We start from the raw sequence: 18,905 nt of genomic DNA, 5'->3' as shown, positions 1-18,905 counted from the left end.
GCCTAGCTCTAGTCACAAGTCTTTATGAGAAAACACATTTTGTTGTGGTAACAAGTCAATTTATTCTTTCACATTTACTTTAAGTATACTATTAGGCAGTATTGATGTCAGTAAAACAGCAACAGATTTGTAACCATAGAGTTCCATTTCAAATCAATTAACCAGCAGGAAATATCTGGAGCTGTGTACAGCATGCATGTGACAATACAGTACATTGACCTACAGCTGTCACGATTATGACATTTTACTTGACGATTAACTGTCATACAAATAATTGCGGTTAACGATTCAATTGTGACTTTTAGGCTAGATATGACAAAAAAACTTGAATACACAAAGAAATGACTGACAATGACCAATAATAAAAATCAATGTATGAACAAACAATAATGTCTCGTATTATGGTCAAATTACACCATATTTTATATTTTATACTCAAAATCTGTGGAAATAGCTGGTCTACAAACTCACAACCCTTTGTGTCTGTGTACATGATCACACCAACAGAACTCACTGTCAGGAATGGATTTGTTTTTCACATTAAAATAAAAACTTAAGAACATTGAGCTTCTGGAGTAGGTTGAGATTTATTTGGAAATCTGACAGGCATGGCTGAACAGTGAGCTCTCAACTTAAAACGAAATCAAGACGGCAGCACTACAGGTAAACGCTACTAGTGTTTTGGAGAATGTCATATATTAAACACGTATTCACTTGCACGCATTGTACACTTTCAGGTCACACACACACACACACACACACACACACTTAAACCCTATTTCAACATCTGGATGTCAGTGACATCCCTCCTGTAAATACCACACGTGACATCCAGAGGAACTCCAAGCACTTTGAACAATAACCCACAGTGCAATTCATCTAACTATACACAAATCATGTATATATATTTATATTATGTATGTATATAGGGAATTCAGTAAACCATATTCAATTTAAACACTTTCATTAACAATTCAAAAACGTCAGTTTTCATAAATAGTGAAAAAACAAAAACAAAAAACAGTTATGCCTCGACTGTTCCTCACCATTACGATTTGAAAACGGTGCCCACCCACCTAATTAAATAAATAAAAATGTGCATTTGTCAGTTTCTTACTGACGGTAACAGTATTAACCAAAAATGACCAACAAAAACATAGGGAAAGGAAAAGGGTGGACAGGGGGGGTAAACGCCGATATTCACACTCACAGCACAGACGGGTTACTACATACACGAGGGGAAGGAACTCTGGACCACTGTACAGGTTAAGATCACACGACAATCATGGAGACGGTTCCACACTTCATCCCAAAACAACCCATGTAACACATCTCCACGCACCCACTCCTCTGCATACACAACACCTGACACAACGGGATGGCTTTGAACAATATGGAAGACCACATCTGTTGAGAAATCAGGAGCCGACTTAACAACCATACCATTATGGCCATCCTATCCTGTCAGAAATGCAGGTGTCACAGAATTAGGTGAAAGTCTCCTATTTTGTTCTTGCCGCTTTGAGGTGGAATGGATGAGATGGCGCTGAATCGTCGGGCGCTTATTTGGTGGAGAGGATGAGGGCCACGATGAGGCCGTACAGTCCCAAGACTTCGGCGAAGATGAGGATCAGGATCATACCCACGAACAACCGGGGCTGCTGGGCCGTGCCCCTCACGCCAGCGTCGCCCACAATGCCGATGGCAAATCCAGCTGCCAGACCACTGAGGCCCACGCTCAGACCAGCTCCGAGGTGGAGGAAACTCCTGTTGGAAAACAAAGCAGATTATTCATCAACACACAGCAAACAATAATTGTCCCACTCAGCTGGAGTGGTTCTTGTTTACTTGGTTAGACTAGCGCTCCGAACGGCTTGTCATGGCAGCTTGGTTACAACCAAAACTGACTTCCTCTTCAAAATAAGAGCCACTTGTAATGATTAGTCAACACAAGTTTTATTTCTAAGTCTACTTACAGGATGTAGATAAACATTTGTAGTGCTTCTACATTTTGACGAGTGCCTGGTAGTGGCTGTAATGCGGAATGTTGTTTCAGGATACTTAGGAAGTAAATTCCTGTCCCAGCGGCCCAGCTCTTTGTACACAAAAGCGCCTCCTAGCCTTTGATCAACAATGCAGGCGCACTGGTGCTCCAGTTATTTGCAGCCCTGTACATAACTGTTACTCATACTAGACGCTTGGAGTGTTACATGCTCGGAGTGTTACATGCTCGTTCTCCTTTTCAAAGTGAACATTGGCAGTTCTCAGACAGGATTCAACACATTCAATGACGGGATTTCTCCATATAAATAATCGATCATTTCAGTAGCAAGAGCTCCAAAATGTCTTCTAAATCTAGTCAACAAGGCCTGCAGTAGGCCACTGGACAAATGTGCATGACATTTTTTCAATAAACTAGAAATACGAGGAAATTACACAGGGAGAAACGGTATCCAACAATCAACATTAACAAGGTCCAACAGGAGTTTTCATGTTGCCATCACCTGGGTGGGTCAGTCGTGTAACTTTCCCGACGCTAAGCTGTGTATGTGTTCAACAACAGAGCCATGCAAAGAAAAAAACTAAATTTCAGGCTGGTGGTTGGCTCGTTGCCCTGTTCAAAACTGCTACACTGAAGCCGGTGAGTAAGATAGAATAGAATAGAATGGATAGACGTGGTCGAATTAGGAGACCCTCATCGAAATGGTCATTAATCAATTGCAATCAATTGGAAACGCATAAAAACACTGCAGTGTACTGAATATTCTGTCTCCCTGTCTGTGCGTAATCATGGAGTGCTGTGACTGTGGGGATCCAATATAAATAGCCTAATTTAAAATTAAACACATAGCTCAGCATGATCTAAAAACTGAACATAATTTTATATGATGACCGGATCATCTATGGTAGTACATAATCATATTATAAAGCATTGTACCCTATTGGCCTGAATATAAGAATATAAGTTTTTTTTATATATATATATATCCTAGAAAAAAGGGTCGTATTATAATCGGGGACTAGACTATTTGACATTCAATGTTCTTTTTCTACAAATGAGTCTTGAAAAATGGGGGTTGTCTTATAATCAGAGTAGTCTTATATTCGGCACAATATTAATTTTGCGCTCACCTCTCCGCTGTGCCTCCGCAATGTGCCCAAAAGAGTGCGGGCGCAGTCCCCGTCTCCCTAACGACACTGCATTCACGTTACCCTCACATTACGCCCTAACTATTACTCAATGTATAATTGTAACACCCTAGATTTCACTGTGTAGTTGAATGAATATGAATTGAACACATTCAAATTCCCTGCTGTGGTTGACAGCACAGTGTGAACGCAAACACAGCAAATTAAATATGCAAGATGCAACTCCACCCCGCAATCACATCAAGTTTACCGAAGTAGAGGTGAGAAGAATGCAACCTTACTTGTAGAGGGTGAGTCTTTCTGAGATGTTGTTTGCTATGAGCACCGCCACCACCAGCCCGTAGATGGCGATGATACCAGCCATGACCACAGGGATGATAGACTTCATGATGAGTTCTGGTCGCATCACAGACATGGCAGCAATACCCGTGCCACTCTTGGCTGTTCCATATGCTGCCCCCAATGCTGGAAATACAAGAATGTGTAGAGAATGTCATTTGAATACAACCAAGTCAAGGAGTTTCAATGCTTTAAAACATGTAAATCAACACCCGTGATTTACCGTAATTTCCGGACTATAAGCCGCGACTTTTTACCCATGATTTGAAGTTTTGAACCCTGCGGCTTATACAACGGTGCGGCTAATCTATGGATTTTTACAGCTAACGCAGAGCCATCTAAGGCTCTGAGCTAACGTAACGGCCACTAGGGGGCCACCTGCGGCTTATAGTCCGGTGTGGCTTGTATACGTACATATTTGGGATTTTCCCTAAATTTGGCTGGTGCGGCTTATATTCAGGTGCGCCTTATAGTCCGGAAATTACGGTATATCATCTATGGGAAGTTATTGCTTCATTTATTGTAGAGACTAGAGAATTAGACAAGACAATTAGGCAGAGAGAGGAGGAAGGACATCATGCACGACATTATGCAACCAGAATCAAATCAGGCATGTTGCGATTTGCTCAACGTATCCGGATCACAGTGGTTCTCAAACATTTTCATGTCAAGAACCCCAAATTTATATTTATTTGCAACATTAAAGATTTTTCAAAAATTATAATAGAACTACAAGCTTGTGACTGAGCTTGTGACTGAGTTCCTACTGTTGGTCTGGGGAAGATGGTACAATGGTTTATTTTTTTGTTTAAATGTGTCTATTCCATGTATTGTGCCCGGGAGCCCCCTTGAAAACAAGGGGTTTATGCTCCACTTACATTTTATAATATGTCCAAGTCTTGTTACCAAGGCCACAATATCAAGGCTCCAAAGCGTGGCCTGCCTATCGATATCATGTGAGGTCATGTGAGAATGTTTTAAACGCATGCTTCTCTATATGACACTTACTCTGAAATTGCCGTTGGCTGTGTTATTTTTTCCAATCGAACCCAGTCTAATTGAACAATAAGAAAAGCCCATGAGACTGTCTGCTAAACCCTTAAACTTGTATTGATTGATTCTCCATTTATAACTCTGAATGTGCCCTTTACTTTACTGTGAATCACTTGCGGTGTCAATGACTTTCTTCAGCCAAAAGTTTCTCTTTATTTTATGTCAATTTTCACAAATGAAAATACTCAAGTTAATGCAGATAATTTGTAGTGTTTGCATGTACATATAACATATTATGCATATCACAAATTCCACATGGGATTTATTTGGTTAAGAGGTCAAGATAAGAATTCAGAGGTGAGCAGTGAGCAAGTTCAATGAAATGCTATTTGCGTGTTCAGAGCCAATTGATCAGAAATTAGCAGTAGCTAACAATTTGAAAATCTGTGAGAGTATTTTTTTTATTTAATTTTTATCCCACGATTTTGTAACCCATTTTCACCCCTGTGTCAATTATCTAATGTGATCCTGGGCTCTACACACCCTCCGCCAACCTGGGGAGAGCAACGGACTTGAACTCATGCTTCCTTCATGCCTGAGTGTCCAAGTTGCTCCTTTACACCTGACAGGGGGGAGTTTCCCTGGTTGGACGTAGCGCGTGGAAGGAACACGTTATTCCAACCAGTTCCTTTCCCCTCCATCAGGCACTCCAGCTGGCTAGGGGGAGGTAGTTTAGAGACCTGGATTACTGCATGTTTTTGTGAGGGTACCTACCCTAGGGGACACGGGGAGAACATGCATGAACTCCACACAGAAAGGCCCTTTCGCCAACCCCGCCTTCGGGTATGGGCACTGATGACGCGGAGGAGGAAACACGCCGCCAGCACCCACAGCGTCCCGAGCGGGAATCGAACCCAGGACCTTCTAGCTGTGAGGCGACAGCACTACCAACTGTGCCACCGTGCCCCCAGTTTTTTGTTTTTCTTATTAAATTAAATTTTCAAAAATGTTAAAATCAGTCATGTCAGTTAAATCAAGTCTTTACATGTCTATGATTCCAACCAGTTCCTTTCCCCTCCACCAGGCGCCCCAGCTGGCCAGTTTAGAGACCAGGATTACTGCATGTTTTTTGGGAATATTTTGATGTGTCGGGCTTTGATCAGCAAGGTTTTGCTCGCTGTGTGAAAGGCTCTGCGAGAAGATAAAAGCGCCGATAAAAGCGCACGCTGACGCCTTCCCGAACATTTCTGAATATTTAGCAGGTTTGATATTTGGCTCTCACCGACTGTACATCATACAGTATAAACTGGTTTGCGACCGTGTCCCGAGAAGGCCTGTATTACAGCCAATGAGAGCACAGGACACAGTCTGTCTGTCGACTGTATCGATAGATGATCAGATGAAAATATATATAACCTTTATCCCTGTGTCGTACAAATTGGTAGCTATATTAGCCCAATGTTGCGTGCGACCTTCACTTAATGCGGACCGCATTAAGTGAAGCCGCCAGTTGATATTAACCTGTGGGTCGCACGTGCGTGAGATTTAAAAATGAATGAAAACAAATTATGTAGCCTATATGTATCGGGTCTGGATCGCATCTTGACCTCTTGCAGTGTGTGATGCCTATCAATCGTTTAGTGTGAAAGCCACACAGATATGACAGTCGATTTAAAAAAAGACTCCTGTAGTGTGATCGATCTCATGACTCGCCGACAATTTATGAACCCCTACAGTCTGTAGGGGCCATTATGCAATCTTGTTCTGTTGCCATCGAGTTATAGAGCGTACCAAAATCTCCTTGAGGGGGCGTTTTTTTGAGTGGTGCAAGCCACTCCCTTACGGACTTATGTGTGTGGGTGCCTGCCTGGCTGGCTGGCTGGCTGGGTATGAGCATGAAAACAGCATGGTTGTTTTTCACCACCTGTGCTCAACCTAACACACAAACACATATTAACTGTATATATGATGATTTCGGGTGTGCCAGTACAGTGACAGTACAGTACAGTAGAGGGTACAGTAGAGGGACCGGCACACAGTGACTGTCATTTCTCAATCTTTTCGGACACGGGGCGGCAGTTCGGAACCGGCCCGGCACCCTGGACGCGTTCGTTCCTGGGAGTCTGGAACTACCCACCCCCGGGGACCCCACACGGAATTGCACCACTCACTTCACACGGGTGTGATTCTTTCTTTCCATTCTGGTGTTGGCTCACTGTGTTGTCGCCAGGAACGAGCTCAATGTTTACAAAAACAGACCACCGTCACTCTATTTTGAGTCATGTGGGCTAGAGTTTAAATCCCACAAATATGGCGTCGCTAGCTTTTCAGACGCCGCCCCCCTCTTGGTGACGTACACGTTTTTACAAACTATAGGAACAGTATGCATGGCCAGTGATTGTGACAGTGACACGATATTAATACTTTTGGCCGATATCTGATAACCGAAGCATTTTTTTTGCACCATTTTGCATGCCAAAATCAATCAATTCCGATATTGCAAATTTACATTAGGGTTTACCTTAAACCTGTTCCATACAATAACTGATTCTGGGTGCAGAATCGCAGATTACTTTTAAACAGTGCATTTTTATTACCTGATTAAGGCCACTGATACAAATATTAGTTAAAACAACTTAAATGTAGTAAATATGTAACATTTGACTAAACATTTTGCCAACTATTTAGCTACTAGCTTTTATTTATTCTATGGGTATATTTTCTTTTGGAAAGCTTCCACGGATTGACACTGATTGAATCAATCACAAAAGGTTTTCTCGGGATCACGTTCAAACAAATATTATAAAATAATATTGGCTAAAAATAGTGATCATTTTGCCAAAACAGATTTTACTGAATAGATATTGCATTTCAAAGTAAATATCAACCAATACGAGCAATGCATTGTGCTTCCAGACCAGTTAACTGGACCAAAACAGACAAGCTGCAACACAAATCTTCCAAATCAATTTCTTACATGTAACTGCATGTTCTACAAAGACTGCAATCTGTTTGTGCACACACACAGCTCCTCCCAGCCTGCTGTTACTTCAGGCTTTGCGTTATGTAGGTATTATCAGCAGACGTACCTAGGCTAGCTAGCACGGTTGTCTCTGAGAGACATGAGCTTGTAGATCAGCTCTTTTTGACAAGCGCCTCGTTTGCTGGACGTGACGTCAATGGCAGCGTCGTCATGCCCCCCAACCCCCAATCGGCATGGCCTCTCCTCCTCAACACTTTCTCATCTTCTCAATCTCTACATATTGTTTTGCCTACTGATGAAACATGATTCGTATTGCAGTAAGAGCTCTGCTTAAACTGAATCATTAAACTGAGAAAACAGAAAATTAAATTATGATTAAATTTGTATTTATTTTATAAACCACTTTTTTTTTTTAAGATTTCTTCCTTCTTCTCTAATACCATGATATTCAGAAAATCACCTGGCGACCCGCCCATTATTTGGCGACCCCTGGGGTGTCGCGACTCCCATGTTGGGAAGCACTGTTCTAGCACACTCACTGACAGGTGTGTGAGCTGCTTACCTCACACACCATCTTCATCATCACCCCACCACCCCCCCACCCCGAAACCTGCTCTGTCTCACGAATCACTATTCATTCATTTTACCAGGCTTTCCCGATACGTATTATAGACATATGCGTAGTATAATATACACGTACTAATAATACACATCCATGTAGAGTGGAAGGCCAGAAACAGAAGAGGAATTAACGGTTGATGATTATAATTACCGCTGAACACCATGGCCGCAGAGGCACCCATCACGGCGAAGAACGGGGAGTATTCGGGGCTCTCGGATGAAGACATTCTTGCACGGTTCGAATCGATTGCTTGTTTCTTTTTCCCCTATGTGGGAGGAGGACGGGCTCTGGTCTGGAGCTGCAGAAGATGGTTGATCCGATGTTGGATGTGTGTGTGTGTGTGTGTGTGTGTGTGTGTGTATGTGAGCAGGGCAGGCTGGTGGTGATCAGAGCAGAGCAGAGGACAGTCAGACACAACCTCTTCAACAAGAACGCCGGTGCAGCAGCAGAGGAAAATGGCGAAATGGAAAAAGTCACGTGACTCACGTCTTGGAAGCGTCCATTCTGTTGACAGGGGGGGGGGCATGGGGAGGGAGGGGGTGCTCTTGTTTTTGTGCCTTTTGTATTTATTGTATTCGAATTATCATCTTATAATTATCAATTCTTGTCGGCGAGTTCATTTTGGGGTATCATCACATAAATCAGCGGGGTTATTTTCCAAATGAAGAATTGTGTACATTATGTGTTGTGCTTGTTGTGGTATGTTCTGCTGCAAGTCCACTCACTGCCTGCAGTTTCAATGTTTCATTGTTAATACTTAGTAACAACTTCAGTGTGTGCTATCTGGCCCTAAACAGAGAATACACAGTGGCAGAATACCTGAGCACTGTGACCGACCCAAAACAAAGAAAAATCTTAACTAGGTACAGACTCAGTGAGCACAGTCTCGCGATCGAGAAAGGCCGTCATAGGCAGACCTGTATCCCGAGAGAAGACAGACTATGCACCCACTGCACACTAAATGAAGTGGAAACCGAGCTACACTTCCTAACCATCTGTCCATTGTACCAAGACATCAGAGACACATACTTCCCACAGATTACAACCACACACGGAGATTTTGAAAACATGACCAATGACAAAAAACTCCCATATCTGCTAGGCGAAGTACAACAATGTGCAAACACAGCAGCAAGATTTGTGAGTTGCTGTGATAGGAGAAGGATATCAAATGGAACACAACCACCGTAAAGACTAATCATTGTGTATATGCCTGCACTATACCTGCATCGAGTGATCTTGAACATAGAAGTTGATCTATTGAAGAATCTGACAAAGTACATAATTTTTGTTTTTGTTTTGATTGTATTGCTGTATTGTTGTACTGTTCTTTCTGCTTTGGCAATGTAAACGTATGTTTTCTCATGCCAATAAAGCCCTTTGAATTGAATTGAATTGTGTGCGCGCGCGCGCGCGCGTGTGTGTGTGTGTGTGTGTGTGTGTGTGTGTGTGTGTGTGTGTGTGTGTGTCAAATATAAAGTGTGTTATTTATAAATAGCATTTATTATAAAAATAATAATACTGTATTTTGTCATTTCAGCTCACTTCTCTCTCTATGACATTTAGAAGTTCAAAATCATGTCTGCAGAAGATGAGAAATGAAAATACATATTTTAGTCATTCTGTAAGCATTTGTCACCACTGATTCTAGCACTGACCTAGTCTCTCAAGTCAGAGGGGCCGCTGTTTTCCCGAATATTTGATGATGGGATTCTCAGATTGCCACTGGCCTATTCTGAGAATAACTTAAAATAGCTCACAGGGCAACTATAGGCTTTGGGAGCTTGTAGATCGGCTATTTTCTGCAAAGTGTGGTGTACAGAGGGAAAGAAGAACAGACCAAGTACAGAGTGAAAGGTCAAGTTTAAGTAAGTATTGACTGTTTAAGTGGTTAAATGTCTAAGAATGCAGTGACATTAACATTCAACACAACACTTGACAGTGCTAGTCAAACAAACAAGTCTATGAAGAGATGTATGAAATGAAATCTATGAAAAGGTTTAATCTGCAACACAATGTAATACAGTGGGGGTCCCTGCTTCATCTCCCTCACCCGGGTCCTTGTGATGAAAAACATTGAAGATCCTAGCCACAATTTGTAACACTAGATTTGTTTATATTGGATTCCCATTATAACAATATAGTGTTTCAAATTGGGGCTATGAAGATCCCTGATCTAGACGTTCCTGGAGGTAGCCTACATGCCTTTGGCCTACACCTACTGTAGGCCAAACGCTGTGTTTCTGGCCCATAAAATCAGAATGTCATAATAATAAGATTATTTTATGAGCAGACTCATTGTCTTCAGCAGATCATCATGCCAAAATCATATGATGACATTTACCAGGAAATAATGTAGGCCAGTGGTCTTCAACAGAGGTTGCTTGGAGTTACGCCTAATATTTATGTGATATTTCTTTTTTCATGGTATAAGATTGGGGAAAGGCCAAAATGTGAAGCTTATATCTCTACAGAATTTCATTATTTATTTGTAAACCAATATACATTTGATTTATAAATCAATTGTGGTATATCCTTAATACCTTATCAAAGGTGTTAATGTTTTAAAAGCTCTATCATGTTTACCTCTGTCAATTTGCATTCACTTCACTTAATTAGTCCAAGAGGCAGTTGATTCAGTATTGGTTAGTGTCCTTGCGGTTACCATCCAGCCACTCTAGCCTTGAGCCCTTGTAAAAGAGTAGAAATACTCTTTTACAAGTAAAAGTCAGATATTGGAAAATTACTTGCGTAAAAGTACATAAGTGTTGGCATCAAAGTACCAGAAGTAAAAGTACTCATTACTCAGAATGTACCATTTCACAAGTTTTCAAAATTAAAATAGCATATAGCAGCTTCTAGATCGGCTATTTGCAAATAACCGAAGTACGCAGTGCTGAAGTGGTTAGAGTATATGTTTAAAGTATGTAGTGCTGAAGTGGTTAGCGTATGTTTTGTAATAAAGTAACAGTAACTAGTAGCATAAGTTTTCAAATAAATGTTGTGGAATAAAAGTACAATATTTATCTTAAGTACAGTATTTGAGAACATGTACTTAGTTACTTTACACACTGTTTCTTATAGAATGCACAGCATTTCAGTTATATCTGCGTACTGTGCATATACATTGATTTTTCCACATTCTCCACATGACTGTCATGCACCCCGACTAGCCCCCCCACTCACATGCACTGCACCAACACTGAACACACAACTCCCCAGTGCAATCTGTGTCAGAATCCCACAACTATTCGCTCTGAGCTCATTCACATGACTTGTTCCCAGTGGTGTGGGGAAAAAGTACTCCCTTTTTCTTTCTTTTTTTTTACTTAAGCGATAAAAGTATTGGTATGAAAATGTGCTTAATGTACAAAAAAAATAGAAAATACTCGTTATGCAGAAGTTTTCAAATGTATAATATGTTTAAAAATATTTTGAAAATAGAAGATCTATACACGCTTAGGTCATGAATCACGATCGGCTATTTTCAAATGGCTGAAATTGGGCTGAAGTGGTATGTTATGTGATAATAATTAAAATCGACCTAAGTAAGTATAGTAACTATAAAATATTCAAATAATTGTAGTGGAGTAAAAGTATAATATTTGCCTTTGAGATGTAGTGGAGTAGAAGTAAGAGTAGTGAAAATGGGGAATACTCCATTAAAATAGAAAATACCAGGTAAAAGCGGTCCGTCTCCACTGTCTGTATAAAATACAAAAGGCTTGAAAATTACCAAAAACATGCCATTAAAATGCCCCAAATATGTATGCCTAGTTGCCTACAATAAAGGGTTGTATTGTATTGCCATGCTTTTTGTTCTAGCTTGATTAAGAGCATCTGCTGAATGCCTAAATTGTAAATTGTAATTGTAAAAAATAATTTTATACCCATCTCTTTGATCTATGACCAGGATGCATGAATCCTATTACATATCCTATTGTAATATAATATGGGGTAGCACTCATTCATCTCATCTTCAACAAAATATTTTACTTCAAAAAAGATTTGTTAGATTAGAAACCTCCTCAGATCGATCAGATCTGCTCCTCTTTTCAAGAAATTAAACATTTTGTCTGTCTCTGAGGTAAATTCTTTACAGATATGTATATTTGTGTACAAATGCATTTATGACTATCAAAATCTTCCAAATGGTTTTAATTGTTTATTTTCTTTTAAATCAAATATTCATTCATATGCCACACGTCAATCCAAGGACCTGCACATACCTTATTGTTGTACTTCCCATAGGCAGTTCTCAATAGGATATAGAGGGTCTACTCTTTGGAATGCTGTTGATTTTAGACTGAAAAAATCTCCATCTCTGCTAGTCTTTAAAGCAAACTACAAACACTCTTATCCAAAACATAGTAGTTTAATTCACAGTTGGCTACATGTGTGAGTAGATCTGCAGATGGGTTGTTATTATGGTTGTAATATATATATATATATAACAAATGCCACTGATACATTTATTTGAAATAATCTTAAAGTGCATGGACAACCACTGTCTGATATGATGGAACAGTTTAGCACTGGCCTCCCCACAGCACCATCTGCTGGCTAATTGTCCACTGTGTTTATCAGGGTTGTGTATAGACCGATTCCGTACCGGTTTCATGGTCGCAGCCTACGTATTTCCTGTAGGCGGACTCGACATAGCTGCGGGAGTAAAACCCTCACCAGGCGCACCTCTTCCACTACAGTGAACGGCAGAGTGACTGATGTTAGTTTGCCTCAAACTTTACTCCTTTACCTGCTTTTTTACTAACACTAACATTACAAAGATGCCCAGAACATCGAGATGAACCTGTGTAGTTTATGGCTGCTCCAACAGTAGTGGCAACATAAAAAAAAAAAAAAAACGGAATGTCTAATATCCACCGCTGTGGCGGAGACCAGAGCCATTGAGTAATGGTTGAGACAAAGCAGTGAAAGATACATAACGCAAGTCTTACCCAATACCAAATCTTTCTGTTTATTAACACAAGGCTGCTGTACTTTATACCTCATACTTTAAATGCTTAGTATGAGGTATAAAATACAGCAGCCTTGTGTTCATAAAACAGAAAGATTGGGTATTGGGAAATTACGTATCTTTCAGGACCCTTCACTGCTTTGTCTCAACCATTGCTCAATGGCTCTGGTCTCAGCCATCGCGGTGGATATTAGACATTCCGTTTTATTTTATTTGTTATGTTGCCACTACTGTTGGAGCAGCCATAAACTACACAGGTTCATCTCGATGTTCTGGGCATCTTTGTAATGTTAGTGTTAGTAAAAAAGCAGGTAAAGGAGTAAAGTTTGAGGCAAACTAACATCAGTCACTCTGCCGTTCACTGTAGTGGAAGATGTGCGCCTGGTGAGGGTTTTACCCCCGCAGCTACGTCGAGTCCGCCTACAGGAAATACGTAGGCTGCGACCATGAAACCGGTACGGAATCGGTCTATAGAGAAAGACCATGGTCGCACATACAGATCAGATCAGTAACAATTTCACCTGTATGTTTTTTTTTTAAATGCAGACACAAGCTCAGGCCGATTCTACAAATCCTTCTCTAAATCCTACTTTTTCTGAAAAACGTATGGTTCTAAATCAGTGCTTAAAGTTCTCAAAATTGGTGGTTCTCAAACTTTTCCAGTGACACCACCCACCCACCCCCCCACCCCCTATAAGCAAATATGTGAGTTAAAAATGTTTGCTTTATAATAACATATATATATATTTGATTTGCACTCATTTTCACAATTTTTTAGAAATGGCACACATCTACAAGCTCATAGCACGACATGAAGTGACACTCCATGAGCTTGTATATCTGCTATTTTTGAATAGAAAAAGTATGCTATAATATGCCAAAGTATACTATAGGCCTACTGTAACTAAAATTACACAGATGCTTTCCCGGTTTTAATGTTAAGAGATGAAACAATTCCAAAAAGACAAGACATGTTTACCACATACTGTACTTTAATGAGAGAATTCAGGTTAATACACTTTAATGAAAGACAGACTTAAAATTGCCATAAATATGCTACGTCATTCATTTATAATATTACATTTGAATCTAACATGATTGAGTACTGTGTCCACGTGGGATGCTCAATGTAAGGTTATATACATGTTATAAGACCTCAAAGCAATGAAGATAAAAGTGGATATCCCAATTATACAGTGGAAACACTAGATCCCCAGACACATGTTTCTGAAGTCTAGCTAGCGACATCCAAGCACGCACTCACACTGCATACACACGCACGCTCCAATTAAAACATACGCTCAAACAGTGGTTCCCAAACCTTTTAGACCCAAAAGAGAAATTTGACGTCTCCCGGGAACCAAACTAGTGAAAATAGCACATCTACAAGATCACGACACATTGCTTGAAGATCGGCTATTTTCACTTTTTATATGTATGAATAACTCAAAATATTTTTATTTTATTTATTATTTTCAAAATCATTTGAAATAAAAAATAATTAAAAAAAAAAGAAACGAAAAAACTCGCGACCCACAAACATTGGTCTGGGAACCAATGTCCTAAAATGTATACCCACAGGCAGAATACACTCACTCATACTCTACTCATACTTTTAAGTATTCTTGCGAAGAGATTTGCAGTCTTTGACATGAAATCATGAATCAACACCCTGATTGCCTTTGGACGATAAAAAAGGACCACTGTTGAGGCTAATTTATACCGCAAGGCTGCGTCGTTCCACAAAAATGCTGTATTTTCGATCGGAAAAAAGCGCTGACATGAATTGCAAATATGCAGTTTCTATCAAACAACACAGTCATGCAAACAGAATAGAAATCCAAGCCTTAATCTCACAATAAAAAAGTTAACTGTCAAATGTACAATAAAAAAACATCCCTCTTATTGCACCAAGTATTCCCCATTAACTTGTGTCAGTGACTCACACAAGCCTTAATATTTCACTCTGGGCCAATCAGTGATGCTCTTACATGGATGTACATGTGCATAAAACTCATAAAAGTACAACCGAACGGTTTGCATCTGGTTTTTTAGTAAGGTCGGTTCTTTCGAAGCGAAACTGCTGATGAACTCTCCCACTAAGTGAAGACGGTTCTGCCGTTGTTGATAGTTCGCTACCAATCAAACAACACATGCGTAGACTGTGACAACCCCAACATGCAATACCTGCCCGCGTCTACTTCTCCTATTCTGTTGGCCACACAACCACACACACAAGCACACACACGCAAACCCCACACTCGCTCACTCCCATGTCCAAGCGAAAACTAAAGAATTGGGATATCTCGATGGAAGCAATGTGCTCTCGTAGTTGTGGGGAAAATAAAACGCATATGGAGAGGATCAAAAGAGGAGGCGTCTCATGCTATTCTTGGCAAAGCTGTATGAAGTGGAAGGGTTGCATAGCTATGGCTCGTATGCGAGATGAGGAGGCTACGCGGGAACCCTCTGAGGCCAACGGGATGGACGTCTGAAAGGGGGTCATGAATAAAAGTTGACGGGTTCCTCCCTCAGTCCCATCCATTGTCTTTTATCATGTGGGACAGCTCAATGATGAACTTCCCTTCCTTGTACTTCTGACTCAGTTCAAATGCTTGTTCCTTGAGAGTGGAAGAGAGAGAGAGAGATACTGTTTCAGATACAGCCAGTGCTTCTCAAAATGTTGTACTGTATGTATTTCGTCGGTGTTGCCATGTCGGCTTATAATAAGCGATTTTAAGTGATTTTGGGCTTGATTTTAATTACTGAATTTGGGCTTGCTTCCTAATGTTTTTTAAACTAGTGGTTCCCACATTTTTTCATGTCAAGGATCCCCAGATGAATTTGTCTGTGTTTTGTGTGTGTGTGTGTGTGTGTGTGTGTGTGTGTGTGTGTGTGTGTGTGTGCTTACATATTTCCAGCCCAGTGTAGTGTGACAGTTTTCGCAGTAGATGTCAGCCACAGCATGGAGTCCGGTGAGCAGCAGCCTCTCCTCTGCGGGACCACAGCCCACATTCACTCTGAAACCAATCACAACACACGTACGTAAGTACAGTAAGTCAGTCGGAGAGGCTTATTGTTGGGATCAGCCGATACCGCTCGAGTCCATCCCTGTTACACTGTGCTAGACCACAGATGTATTTCTGAGGTGGAGCGCCACACCTACCATCAGTGCCCACGACCGCACCCAAGCCATGCTACTCTAACACTGCGTTGGCGCTGCAATGCCCGAACCAACAACTTTGTGGTCCACAGGTGAGAGCTCTACCGACTTAGCTACCCGGACACAAACACAACACGGCACTTCAAAAAGACAAAAACTACCTCTGTCTCAGACTCTCAGTCAAACCACCTAGGCTAGGGGTTCTCAAACATGTTCACGTCAAGGAACATGTTTGATTCGCACACATAGGTTCATTACCCAAAAGTGACCCAGTTATCTTAGAGCTAACAATGCACAGCTTATAATGAAGAATGCCAACCTGGCACTTTCTGAGAATCAAAGTACCAATATAGAAATGACTTTCCTGCAGTGTCTCACTCTCAATTGCCTTTGAAGAACAGCCCACAGCTCAAGACAAGTTTTTGTAGGGATTCCGTCACTTCAGTCAAGGTGCCACCGCAGAGACTGAAATGGCCAGTACTGCAACATCAGTCTAAATGTTTACAATTTAAGACCCGTTTTAAGAATGTTTCGTTTTTGGCTGTTGCTACATAAGTGTTTATCCATAGTCTATTGCAGTATTTCTTACATGTTTTGAAATAATAATTAAAAACAACGTGTAGGAAACAAAAAATGTAGGGACCCATAAACCCATGGGGTTCTCCTGAGGGTCCCCAGCTAAATTATTGATAGTAACACAATGGATCCTGACAGGTCTGCAACTTCGCGAGTGTGCAAATGGAAATTAAAATGTGAAATGGGCCCTTAACGGGTCCATTTGTACACTCAATAGCCTGCACACCAAACTGTGGGTTGGTGTGCATGCAGGTGAAAGTAATAGGTTTGAGAACCAATGATGTACTGTATGTACGGTCCATTGTGGTTTGTGTAAACATGGTGCTGGTACCAGGGATTTATTCTCAGAGAACAGCGGTGACTTATCGATTTGTTTATTTTGTGGTTGGTATATTTTTAGCTCCAGCACCTCAGATGAGCTGTTTTTCTCTCTCACTATTCTGTCTGAATCGGCATAAAAATAGGGCTTATGTGGTCAATATGAGTGTTGTAATAAACTAAATCCACAAAGTAACTAGCACCTAAAGCTGCTAAATACGTTACAAACGTTACACAAAAGAATGTGATTTATTTTGTGTACTACCCGCAATATGGATGGATCAGACCAGCTGACATGTACTGTTCAGGGATCCTAACCTGCGTTCATTGGATTGGGATTCGACCCTACGTTCTGATTGGGAGCTTTTGGTATTTTAAATAGCCAAAGTATACAATAATAGTTCAAGTGGTTAAAATCTAAAATGACACAGATGCTTTCCTGGTTTAATGGGTAAAGCAAAATCGGCGTGCGTTTTATTTATTTATTATACCACAGCATCAGGTAAAGTTACATACAATAGGTCTGTATGTGTCTTTACATAAATGTATAGACTTTGTACTAGTAAAGGACCTGGTTGCATTCACAGTTCACACACTACAGAACTTTCTTTTCCATTTGCATTAGATTGGAACACGAACGAACACACACACACACACACACACACACACACACACACACACACACACACACACACACACAAGTATAACCATGGCATGTAGTGTATAACGTTACTCACACAGAGTTGAAGAGGTAGGCCCGGCCTTGGCTGCCCTGGAAAGACTGCAGGACAAGGATGATAGTGGAAATCAATTCAAGTGATCAACAATCACCCAGCTGATAAGCATTTAATGTTCCGTTAGTGTTCTTAGCCCCAGGCGTGTCCCCAAATTATTTGATTGAATTAAATGATTGTTTTCTCACTCAACAGTAAACAAACCAACATACAACATAAGTTACTTGAGACCCTTTCAATAAATCTAAAATAAACAAAAAAGGAAAATAGGAACGTTAAACTAAGTAATCAAAATATAAGCAATTGTCAAATATTACCTAAAAGGAAAAAAATGTGAAAATAGACATTCTACAAGCTCTGTCAGGGTGGGGGGTGCCCAGTTTAAATATGATTATTTTTGGGGTCCCCAGTTCAAATATGATTATTTGGGGGGGGTCCCCAGTTTCTACAAATTAAAAAAAAAAAAAAAGATTTTCTTTTTTGTTTATTTGTTTTTTTAGACTTTACTAAATCACTTCCCAGTATGTTTTCTACACATTTTACACATTGGGCTGTCACGATAATAACATTTTACTTGGCGATTAATTGTCGAAATTATTGGAATTCATGATTTAATTGCGTTTGGCATTGGACGTTGGAACATTAGGGTTTGTAAACAAAAACATTGCAGATATGCAGATATAAGAAATGACTGGCAATGGCCGGTACTATAATCAAAATAAATAATGTACTATGACTAAAGTAGGCCAGTCGATCTACAAGCTCACACGCCGCAAGCTTGTACTTTAGTGTAGATGATATGAGGTCTATGCACCCATGAAAACATGAGCTACAATGAATCATTGTCAATGATTAGTCCTCCTGGAAAAATAACAGTCTCAACAGAGTATTGGTCTGCAATGGTCTCTACAGCCAAGTGCGCTCTGCGGGGAGATGCGACTTCACTTATAACATCATGCACTGCGGAGGGAATCGTCAGGTGTAGCGAGTAGTAAAGAGATGTTTATGTTCAGTGAATATTCCAATTCGAACGCTAATTAAAAGCAGAA

General features: G+C 40.5%; 2 protein-coding genes across 3 annotated transcripts in view; both read right to left on the bottom strand.

Annotated features, from left to right (window-relative positions):
• Nucleotides 1-396: 396 nt before the first annotated feature.
• Nucleotides 397-8,506, bottom strand: atp6v0ca (ATPase H+ transporting V0 subunit ca). Its single transcript, XM_083779899.1, has 3 exons — nucleotides 8,238-8,506; nucleotides 3,432-3,615; nucleotides 397-1,767 (listed from the first exon to the last, which is right to left on the bottom strand). Exons 1-3 carry the CDS (start codon nucleotides 8,311-8,313, stop codon nucleotides 1,563-1,565), a joined length of 465 nt encoding a protein of 154 aa, XP_083636025.1. The 5' UTR covers nucleotides 8,314-8,506; the 3' UTR covers nucleotides 397-1,562.
• A 5,536-nt stretch (nucleotides 8,507-14,042) lies between these two features.
• The window catches only part of ypel3 (yippee-like 3), a 6,700-nt gene continuing 1,837 nt past the window's right edge, over nucleotides 14,043-18,905 (bottom strand). For both annotated transcript variants that reach the window (XM_083779938.1, XM_083779937.1), the window contains exons 3-5: nucleotides 17,860-17,903; nucleotides 15,977-16,085; nucleotides 14,043-15,686 (exon numbers count right to left, since the gene is read on the bottom strand). In XM_083779938.1, the coding sequence (XP_083636064.1) occupies nucleotides 15,597-15,686; nucleotides 15,977-16,085; nucleotides 17,860-17,903 (243 nt within the window). In that variant the 3' untranslated portion in view covers nucleotides 14,043-15,596. The remainder of the gene's footprint in view (nucleotides 15,687-15,976; nucleotides 16,086-17,859; nucleotides 17,904-18,905) is intronic.

Source organism: Protomyctophum parallelum (assembly GCF_964188405.1).
Source record: "Protomyctophum parallelum genome assembly, chromosome: 13".
Lineage (NCBI taxonomy): Eukaryota > Metazoa > Chordata > Actinopteri > Myctophiformes > Myctophidae > Protomyctophum > Protomyctophum parallelum.
The sequence above is the reverse complement of the archived record's forward strand: the minus strand, read 5'-3'. Positions and strand labels throughout refer to the sequence as shown.

What these genes read in the sequence shown, in the direction of transcription:
- atp6v0ca (XM_083779899.1), bottom strand. Translation starts at nt 8,313, where the DNA reads ATGTCTTCATCCGAGAGCCCCGAATACTCCCCGTTCTTCGCCGTGATG. An exon ending in TGCGGCCATGGTGTTCAGCG is followed by an intron (nt 3,616 to 8,237) that starts GTAATTATAATC and finishes TTGTATTTCCAG; the next exon opens with CATTGGGGGCAGCATATGGA. An exon ending in GAAAGACTCACCCTCTACAA is followed by an intron (nt 1,768 to 3,431) that starts GTAAGGTTGCAT and finishes GTTTTCCAACAG; the next exon opens with GAGTTTCCTCCACCTCGGAG.